General features: G+C 44.9%; 1 protein-coding gene across 1 annotated transcript in view; it reads right to left on the bottom strand.

The window, feature by feature from the left end:
• Positions 1-1,425: 1,425 nt before the first annotated feature.
• Positions 1,426-10,763, bottom strand: part of LOC134212928 (mucin-2) — a 303,320-nt gene continuing 293,982 nt past the window's right edge. The window contains exons 4-6 of the mRNA XM_062691275.1: positions 5,802-6,039; positions 5,511-5,673; positions 1,426-5,137 (exon numbers count right to left, since the gene is read on the bottom strand). Coding sequence (XP_062547259.1) covers positions 2,183-5,137; positions 5,511-5,673; positions 5,802-6,039 — 3,356 coding nt within the window. The 3' untranslated portion in view covers positions 1,426-2,182. The remainder of the gene's footprint in view (positions 5,138-5,510; positions 5,674-5,801; positions 6,040-10,763) is intronic.

Genomic DNA, 10,763 nt, shown 5'->3' with positions numbered 1-10,763 from the left:
TGAAGGCATATCCAGTTTATTCTACGGATTAGAAAAGGCATGAACCACTTTTAAAAGAGATAACAGATTTTAAGTTACGCGAGTAGAACTTTAGGTCTTTTATACACGTGTAGACTACAGGAAATTCTCGAATGCTTTGATGAGATTAGGAATCGGTTTTTGGCTCGTTGCCAAGCATCAAACCACAAGATTGTCCAGGATCTGGTTCCTTACCCCTAGATTATTGAATTGTAGTTTGAGTCTAGTAGCAAATTTACAAAAATCATTGGAACGAGAATGTAAACCTAATTTTTTTCTAAACAAACAAATACTACAGTCGACTCTATACATCTCGACGTTCTATATCTCGATATCTCTCCCTATGTCGATGGTTTCCTCGGTCCCTTCAATCTACATACATTTGTGCATTCCACATTTTGATATCCTCCCTATCTCGATGTCTCTCTATCTCGATGTGTTCTGATCATATTGCGTACTGAATTCACTCTCTTTGTGTCGACATGTTCAAATTGATAGGCTACTAGACCATCTATGGACAATAACAAACATATCAACAACAGGAAATTACATTTATTTTTTTGTCGTTTTCCATAGTAACGAGCTTTGTTGGGTCTAGTACCCATTTCAATTTTCCTTCCATTCCTCGATCTCTCCCTATCTCGATGGTCCCTTCTATGTCGATATGTAGAGAGGCGACTGTATGATAAAGTGCATTTCAAACAGTAGACTTTTATTATCAGGAACAGAAGCGGAATACAAACAATTTTACTAAAAAGAAATTTTCGACCGTTCATCAATGAAATTATCTTTGAATTATGTATCAAAATCTCTTTCAATTTTTCCCCAGAGGATCTGGGACGCACTTTATGGATTAATGGTCAAGCATCCAATGGTGTAGTACAAGTAGAATCAGTAGTTGCAAGTAGAATCAGATATAATGCTTCGTTGTACTGAGGTGGTGTTTACAATGAGGCGCTTGTTAAGGATGGCAATAGCATTTAACTAAAATTTAAAAGAGGATATATTCCAAACCGAAGAAACTCGTGTTTCTTCGAGTAAACTTCTTTAATTCAGGAGATATTTAAAAAATGGAAACTCTAATTTTTAAATGAATCCTAACATTATATTATAACAAAATATATGAGAGTCACCTGGAATGTTGAAGAGAATCCTGAGCCTGAGACTACAGTTTTGAAAATTCTGTTGTTTGGAGAATGAGCTCCGAACGCCGAGGAGAATTTTTCAAATTCAAAAAACATTCACAAGAAATTTCAAACCAAATATTTTAAGATTCAAATAATATTTCTAAACCCAAACATTGGAATACTAAATCAATCCTGAAAGATCGAAGTAAATACAAAAATACTAAATATATGTATTTCAAATTTGGGTATTCATTATAGAAATATGCTCATTGGAAAACCTCGGAATCATGACTATTATGAATTTTTCAATTCTACAGAGTTTGTTGGAACAGATATCAATAATAATTCTCTTCTGAAAAACTTTCGGAATTCTATCATTTATGAACTAGATAATTGATACGATTGAATATTGATAATCTAATTATCCGCAGTATATCTTGCATATTTAAATATGGGTAACCAAAGTTGAATCTATTGTTTGCTGATGGAAAAAATGCACGTGCATTCCCTCGCATTTGGTATGCATATTGTACCCTGAATAAATGATTGCGCCAAAAACTTTTTTGGAATGCATCCCACGAAACAAGCTTCCGTATCGAACTGCAACGCCGTTCCAATCGAACGCTCCTGCATCGCCAAGTCCAAACTTCATTTCCCACCGATCCCAACACATCCCGAAATCTCACAGAAAATCCATTTTTATTGTCACTGTCGTCATCGTCGTCTCCGTCCTCGTCCTCGAATTGCCGTTGTCGCTTTTATGTAAGAATAATCACATTTTCCACAGTCCACGGAGAAAGATGACGGGTGCATCCTCTTGGCCGCAGCACATTTTTATTCCCAATGTCCCAACACCATCGCAATCGCTGTCGTACAAGTCCTCGCCCATTCAGCACATCCTTACAACATCATCGGCGCTCATCCCACCTCGCACTCTTCACGCTCACTCCCCCTCCCCACCAGCCACGGGTAGAGATGTAGCAGACCCAGCGTGTTGTAGCACCGACCGACCAAAGGGACGGACCGCAACTTCTGTTTTATGATTCAAAGCGCATACTGGCTCTAACCACCGCTTCCACGATTGTGTTATTTTTATTATCGTTTTGGTCCTGGTCAAATCCCCGACCGTCGCTTTCGGCCATCAACGGTGCGGTCTCGGCACCGAGGATGACTCCGCCGCCATCGCTGCTGACAACCACCGACGACGGCACTGACAGCGCCGAAGACGACGACCACCGACCACCACCGGCATTGTGTCCCACACCCCCGTGGCCGTTATTTGCATTCATTAATTTTAAACTTTCGCTCATTTCCCTGCCTTCATCAGCGGCGGACGACTGGCGCTGATTATGGGCTGCTAACGAGCTGCTGGTCAGCAGCAGCGGCGAGCCGGCCGCACTTTTCTGCTGTAGCTTCACTTTCGGTCGGAAGTTTTTGATTCCGGAGTTAGATTTCGCGGGCATTAGTGTGACCAGCGGAGCGGGCGTAGTGGTGGCGAAGCGGACCGCCCCCGAGGGAGTCGCTGCCAGTAGACGGAGCATTTCCTCGTACTGGTTCGGATCGATGACTTCCACTTCCGCCTGACCGGCCGGGTAGTATTCGGCGGAAAATTCCGGAGCAGCTGGAGCTAACATAACGGGAACTATGTCGCCAATGTCCTCGTTGATGACGGTTGGCGCTAGTTTGGCAAACGGGGTGGTGATTAAGGGAGGAGCGATTGTGACGGTGGTTCTGGGGGTTGTCGTGGTGGTGGTTGGTGTAGTTGGGACTTCGGTTGTGATTGTAGAAGTAGTTCTGTTGGTGTTCTTATTCTTCTTTCGTTTGGGTCTTGTGGGACCTCGAGTTCGATTTTTTGCAGTTGTACCTTGTAAACGCGTCGCCGAATTTTTGTACTGATTTTTGATCTTCGACAAAGAAGAGAATGGAGGTGATTTGCTGGATGTTTCCGTCTGAATTCCTAGTTTTGATGCCAGTGTGTCGAAAATGACTGATAAGTTTTGAAGATGAGTTGTGTTGTTCCGTTTGCGCTTTAGGTCTTCAATCTTCAAACTTGCAACCGTTGTGGGACCTTGGATGTTTTCCACAATTAACGCTTGAAGTGTTTCGTTGAAGACCTTCCGAGTAGACTGTCTATTCGAGGGTGTCACCCGTAACCCATTAACAAACTCCCACTTGTTAATCGGGAACAACTCCGGAACCGTAGCCGTAGCGGTTGGAACACTGGTCGTCGGGTTATATTTGAGCGTTTCGACTTCGACGAACGTTGATCGCTTACTAGTGGTGGTTGTCTTCGGTTGTTCTGTCGTAGTATCAGTAGTGGTCTGTAACATTTCCGTAGTTGATATCGTGGTGGTCAATTCAGGTAACTCCGTAGTCGAGATTACGGATTCACTCGTCTCAAATTCAAAAGGCATTTCTGTCAACTTTTCCACGCTACCAACGGTGGACAACATTACCGTTTCAGTGCTCATGGTCTCCTCATCTGGATTTATCCTAGATTCCAAACCCACTGAATAATCATACATCGTTTCATTGAAATCATCCATCACTAGTGTTGTGGTCGTTTCCAGTTCGGTTGCGTTCAATCCATCAAACTGATAGTACTCCACGTACTCCTCAGTCGATCTAATCATGTTATCGCTAGTCCTCTCCACATAAATTGGAGTAACGGTAATTACGCTGGTTTTCATACTTTCCGTCGTTGTACGATAAGGGGTGGTCTTGTTGTCCGGTTTCTTCACAATCACTCCACCGCCCAGATGTTCGAACTTCTTCTCATCCAGTGTCATGTTCATCAAGTTTTCACTAATACTGATGGCCGTCGGAGTCATCTGCTTGAAATCCGGCACCGGTTGAATCGAGATCTTATCCACCGGCAACGGATACGGTTTGACGTCCATCACTCCTAGCGGCTCGATTCCTAGCGTCGAAGAACCAAAACTAGGATTAGTAAAACTCTGATAGTACACTTGTCCATTAGGATTTTCCGTATAGAGCGAACTCTCGATGTCGCTGTGTTTGTTTCTATAGAGAATTTCTTCGGCCAGAGAGGTCTTCGATTTGGTTGTTTTCGACGTAGCGAATTTGTTCTGAGGAGCTCCCTTGGGAGCGCTAGGCCGTATCGGTTGCCACGGTTGTTTGTCCAAAATAGGTGCACTGGTGAACAAACTAACATCTAACTTGGGAATGTTTTCATCCGAATGCTTCGGGGCAGCCAAATCCTCCGAATAGGTGTCATTAATTATGGCCTGCAAAAAATTCTCCAACAGTGTGTCGTTGCGGTCTTCTATTGCCAGATCTGTCATCAGTTCTTCCGAAGATGGTGTGGTACTGCGACTAGTCGTACTTTTCAACGTCGTTCTCGAAGTGGTGATGGTGGTAGGTGTTGTGAGTGCTTCCGCCGTTGTTTCAGGAGGAGTAGTGGTGGTAGTCGATGTCGTGGTTGAGGTAGTAGTGCTGGTCGTTCTGCGACTCGTTGACGAGCTCCTACCAGAATTAGATTTAATTTTCTTCGTTGTCGCACCGTGTTTGTCCGTTTTTTCAATCTTGGCTGTCGCCGTTTCATATTTTTGTCTGCCCCCGGAGGCGGACGGTCGCATCGTTGATGAGGACAGTGACACGTTCTGGCGCTTCTCGTTGGCACCGTTGCGTACCTTGTGCTGGGTCGGGCTGACGGCGTACGGTTTGAGGGTGGCGGTTACTCCACCCGTGTTTCCGGCCACCGTTCCGCGTTTCTGTGTGATGTCTGCATCTGTTTTTGTTATCTCAAATGACCCTTGTATAACCGGTAAATTATCCATGTCAATGTCAGATTCATCATCTGGCAGGTTTTGCTGAGGTCGAGGCTGGGATCGTTTATCACCAGCACTGGTTGGGGGAACAGTTGAGGTGGAGATTTTCGGTGTGAATTTGTGGACAGTTTTCTCGATAACTCCGGATTTTTTCGCTGGACCGAAACGCTCCTCCAGGGCTTTGATGGCAGGTGGAAAAGACTGAGGAAAGTTTTAAGAAAAAATAGGATTAGTATTAGAACGTCTACATTCTAAAGTCTAGAATCTAGCTGAGTACTCCACAAAGAATGTTGAACAATTAAGTAGAATTCGTACTAACAATGCAGAGAAGCGAATGAAACTTCGGCATATAAGATCCACAGAATATTCCAATGTGGTACCTGATGTTTTATCTTAAAAATAAAATACAATTTTTTTAAGCAAAAAAAAATGCAATTTAGGGCCATTGTTCAAATATTCGGCGTTATCATTCAATGCGAAATCCAGCCCAGTTTCCAAAATTTTGTAAAAAATATTTTTTTCTTTCTTCACGCTGGAAAGAAAACCACATATGAACTTCTTTACGTTTCCTTACCTCTTCCTTTTTGAGGAACGCCGTCTTTAGCACTTCTTGATCCAACAGTCGTTTGATTTCTATCGTGTCCGGATCGACTCTGATATTTTTAAAAACCGAAACAGGATTGGCCAACTCACTCAGCACCGCTTGTCGAATATGCTCCTCCACATTGTTAATCGTTCTGAAAGAAGAACAAAATTATTGCCTCCGACCCGGCAAGTGAACGCCTCCCATGACACGCATGAAAATTACACCGGAGTTAAACAAGTCAACCCATGCAGCCCCCGCCAGACCCATTACTGCACTTACATCTTAATCTTTCTCATGTCGAGAAACACCCGGAAGCTGAGCACGATGGTTGGCCCTTCGCCAAAGTCCATAATTTCCGTCCGGGACACGGTGAGCCCGCTCTGCTCCAACGAGGTGTCGATGAGCCGCTCGTAGAAGGCAGTCTTCTGTCGGAAGACGGAAGTGTTGTTCGAACGGAGCCCGGTCGTGTAAATGTCCCCCCGGGTAACCCGGAAGGTGCAATCGAACACCAGAATGGCTGAAATGGGAAAGGGAAGTTTGTGGGAAAGTGTGAGTTGTAATGAGCATTGTTTGAACGGATCGAAACCAGTCGACTACAAACTGTTTAGGACGAGGAAAAAGGTTGGATAATTGTATTCGTTGAGTTTCAATTTCAGTAGTGCATTCTAGAGCCAGCTACAATATTAAACACTGACGAACTGACGTGCACTCATAATTCAAATATGCGCAGTATTTGGGAAAGCTTTAAGTACTTATAATAAAATCAGCAATGATTTAAAATGTTCGGGGCTGTCATTTTGAATATGAATCTGATACATTCATTTTCCCAGCAGAATCATCTTCTCTTATATATAAAAATGAAATGGTCTGTGTTCGTATCCGCATAACTCGAAAACGGCTGGATGGATTTTATTCATTCCTTCAGCAGTTACGTTCATTATAGTTTCCGACGGGTTTATATGATATTTCCTCACGCATAAATCACGAGTAAGGTTAAGTAAATCGTGAAAAATTAAAATTAGGATTCGTATTGAAATTTCCTATGGGCAGCTCACAACGAGCATTTCCGCCTACTATGCAGGACAACGTCTGCCGGGTCGACTATTTTTTTATAACAGTTGATTTTAAAAGCTTGAAGCTGTTATACCACTTAGTATTATTTTCTGCGGGTTTGAACCACGAATAAATCATAAGATTGGATGCGTCATTTTATTTACGGATCAATCCACTTTGTAATTACGGCGCCTTTTTTACTGCTTTCATACGCATATTTGTCTCATGCTTGCTGGGATGTCATATGTACATGGGACAGTTATGCGTATAACGGCAGTTTAGCAGCAACATGACTATTTCATTATATTGAAAAATTTCCAAACATGAATAAAACACTGCTGGGGAAACCAGAAAGCTTGTTCTATTTCGCTTGAGATTCAAATTAGAATAGTGTTTTGTTTTGTGAAAACTTTCCATGAAACTGAATCATTGCTGATTCTAATCTAAGGTCAACGGTTTCCTTAACATTATACTATATGCAGAAGCGGTAGACCTACTCAAATATGTGTGTCGTACACTCAAAGCAATTATTACAATTCTGTATGAAATTTAGCATGCACAGAAGGATTTTAGTAAAAAGCTTCTTATCCAGCTATGTGCAGATATCCACCCTAGCCATAATGGCAACTGCTACTGATAATTCGGACAGTAATTGTTTCCGACGCTGAGCTCCTCCGTATCCAGCCACCATTTAACTTTGTTTATTTACAACTGGCAGAAAAACTATCTGCCATTGAAAGGATGCAGATTCCGTTTAATACACATCAAGTTTTATATTTTTAGCTCTCAACGTCGAGGCAATGAAGGCTTTGAAACATGGCGTAAGCTTGTGAGCTTTTAGAATTGGGTGTTTCGTGTACGAAGAGGTAAATACCGACATTTTTATGTTCATTCAAGAACAGAAGCATATTAAACAATTAGCAAAGTAATGAAAAACTATGAGAATTCCACCAATTATAATCAGATCCAGTACCAACCAATTTCTACAGTTTTTAGTGCATTTTCAATCGAACAGCGTTTAATTGTTCAGCATCACCACTGCGATTTTTGCAGCATTTTTATGAAAATAATGTGCCTGAATCCTCGTTACATAAATTATTGGCGTAAATATGCGTCTAGTGCAGCGGTTCTCAACCTTTTTCTTGAGAGGTACCCTTTCGAACTTTTGCAGTAATTGAGGAACCCCCGAATTCTATCGTCGTAATGAAAATAGGCGTTACTGACAAGATATATGTAGAACGGACCTGAAAACTAAAGGGATATATAGCTCTCCATTATTCGCTTGGTTTCATCCAAAAAATTTTTTGAAATTTTCGTTGTTCCGTGAAATTTTTCAATTCAAATTATGTCTATATATCAATCTTCCAAGCTTCCCAACCCTCTTGAAAGGAGGCTTCCGAGCCTCTTGAAAGGAGGCTTCCGAGCCTCTTGAAAGGAGGCTTCCGAGCCTCTTGAAAGGCATCTTTCTAGCCTCTTGAAGGATGCTTCCGAGCCTCTTGAAGGAGGCTTCCGAGCCTTTTGAGAGGAGGCTTCCGAGCCTCTTGAAGGAGGCTTCGAGCCTCTTGAAGGAGGCTTCCAAGCCTCTTGAAGGAGGCTTCCAGGCCTCTTGAAGGAGGCTGGAGCCTCTTGAAGGAGGCTTCCAGGCCTCTTGAAGGAGGCTTGAGGCCTCTTGAAGGAGGCTTCCAGGCCTCTTGAAGGAGGCTTCCGAGGCCTCTTGAAGGAGGCTTCCAGGCCTCTTGAAGGAGGCTTCCGGGCCTCTTGAAGGAGGCTTCGGGCCTCTTGAAGGAGGCTGAGCCTCTTGAAGGAGGCTTCCGGGCCTCTTGAAGGAGGCTTCCGGGCCTCTTGAAGGAGGCTCCAGGCCTCTTGAAGGAGGCTCCCGGGCCTCTTGAAGGAGGCTCCCAGGCCTCTTGAAGGAGGCTTCCAGGCCTCTTGAAGAGGCCTCCGGGCCTCTTGAAGGAGGCTTCCAGGCCTCTTGAAGGAGGCTTCCAGGCCTCTTGAAGGAGGCTGGGCCTCTTGAAGGAGGCTTCCGGGCCTCTTGAAGGAGGCTGAGGCCTCTTGAAGGAGGCTTCCAGGCCTCTTGAAGGAGGCTTCCAGGCCTCTTGAAGGAGGCTTGGGGCCTCTTGAAGGAGGCTGGGGCCTCTTGAAGGAGGCTTCCAGGCCTCTTGAAGGAGGCTTCCAGGCCTCTTGAAGGAGGCTTCCGGGCCTCTTGAAGGAGGCTTCCGGGCCTCTTGAAGGGAGGCTTCCGGGCCTCTTGAAGGAGGCTTCCAGGCCTCTTGAAGGAGGCTGAGGCCTCTTGAAGGAGGCTTCCGAGGCCTCTTGAAGGAGGCTTCCGGGCCTCTTGAAGGAGGCTTCCAGGCCTCTTGAAGGAGGCTGGGGCCTCTTGAAGGAGGCTTCCGGGCCTCTTGAAGGAGGCTTCCGGGCCTCTTGAAGGGCTTCCAGGCCTCTTGAAGGAGGCTCCAGGCCTCTTGAAGGAGGCTTCCGGGCCTCTTGAAAGGAGGCTTCCGAGCCTCTTGAAAGGAGGCTTCCGAGCCTCTTGAAAGGAGGCTTCCGAGCCTCTTGAAAGGAGGCTTCCGAGCCTCTTGAAAGGAGGCTTCCGAGCCTGGCCCAGAACTGGAGAACGTGAATTCCGGACGGTGTATCCCATAGCGAACACTTCATTCAAGAACCACATCTACTATAGCTGCGGTGACATAGCAGAACGAGGAGTTGGCTTCATGGTGATCGGGAAGCACATGAAGCGTGTTATCCAGTGGAAGCCGATAAGCCACCGCATTTGCGTGTTGAGAATGAAGGGCAAATTCTTCAACTATAGCCTAATTAGCATCTATGGACCAACCAACAATAAGCCTGATGACGTGAAGGATGAGTTCTATGAGAGCCTTGATAAGACCTACGGAAAGTGCCCAACACATGTTGTAAAGATTGTCATCATCGGGGATGCAAATGTGCAGATCGGAAGAAAGTTTCTTTCGCCCTGTCATTGGTACGGAAAGCCTTAATTCCGCTACCAACGATAATGGTCTGCGACTTGTAACCTTTGCTGCTGCTAGAGGGATGGCAATCAACAGTTCCTACTCCGCACGCAAGAATGTCCGCATCCAAACCTGGCAACATCCGAGTGGAGACACTTGCTCACAAATAGACCACGTGCTGGTCGAAGGACGACATTTCTTGGATGTTATAGATATAAGGTTCTTCAGAGGTCCGAACATCGACTCGGGTCACTACCTTGCAGTTGCAAAAATCGGGTGCGACTTTCCAGCGTCACGAATTCACGAAATAACAGAACGATGCGTTTCAATATACAACGCTTGTCAGTTGAAAAAGTGGCTGAACAGTATCACCAGATACTAGACGAACGGATAGGATATGCCACCGGATCTGGCGACGTCAACAGATTGTGGGAAAATATCCACGAAGCTGTGACTACAACAGCGCAGGAAGTATTAGGTACTGCACAGCGACGCCAATGAAATGGTTGGCTTGATGAGGAGTGCCAGCGAGTGACGGCAAGAAAAATGTTGCTAGGAGCCGAATGCTAGTGGCTCGTACCCGTTCCAACAGAGAACGGTACCCGTCATGTGCAATGACCGAGAGGGGAATTTGCTGACAGACAAGACTATGGTGGCAGCCAGGTGAAAGGAGCACTTCGAAGATATGTTGAACAAACAAATTTTGTTGAACAGTGAAAATAACGGTGTATTAAGGATGGACATAGTCGGCGACGGTCAAGCTGTGCAACCACCAACATGAGCATGAGCATGAGCATGATTGACCGCCCACGGTTGCTACTCCGTTATTGCCAGATCAGCTGTAATTACACAGAGAACCAACAGATGGTGTTTGGGACTAACATCATCCTCAATGTGTAAGAACTGGTGACCCAAAATTAAGCAATACCAGCGCCGGCCGTGTCCGAATGCAGGTCAATTAGGGAATGGGTAGGAAATGTTGACGTGATACTCGCTTTGATAGAAGCCGACGAGTCATCTGCACTTCCACGAGAAATCACTGGGATGTTGGATATATGGGGTAGGGAGTGTAGCAGGGTTCGTTTTGGTAAACGATATGCGGGGTGTTACGTGTAGTTTGATCGAAATTAAACAAAAAACTCATTCGAACGCGCACTAGTTAATGGAGTTCGCACAACGCAGAACAAAATACTTCGGTGATCGCACGATCGTTCTG

The sequence above is a fragment of the Armigeres subalbatus genome, chromosome 2, assembly GCF_024139115.2.
Source record: "Armigeres subalbatus isolate Guangzhou_Male chromosome 2, GZ_Asu_2, whole genome shotgun sequence".
Taxonomy (NCBI): Eukaryota; Metazoa; Arthropoda; class Insecta; order Diptera; family Culicidae; genus Armigeres; species Armigeres subalbatus.
Note: the sequence above shows the minus strand (reverse complement) of the source record. Positions and strands in the feature narration are given on the sequence as shown.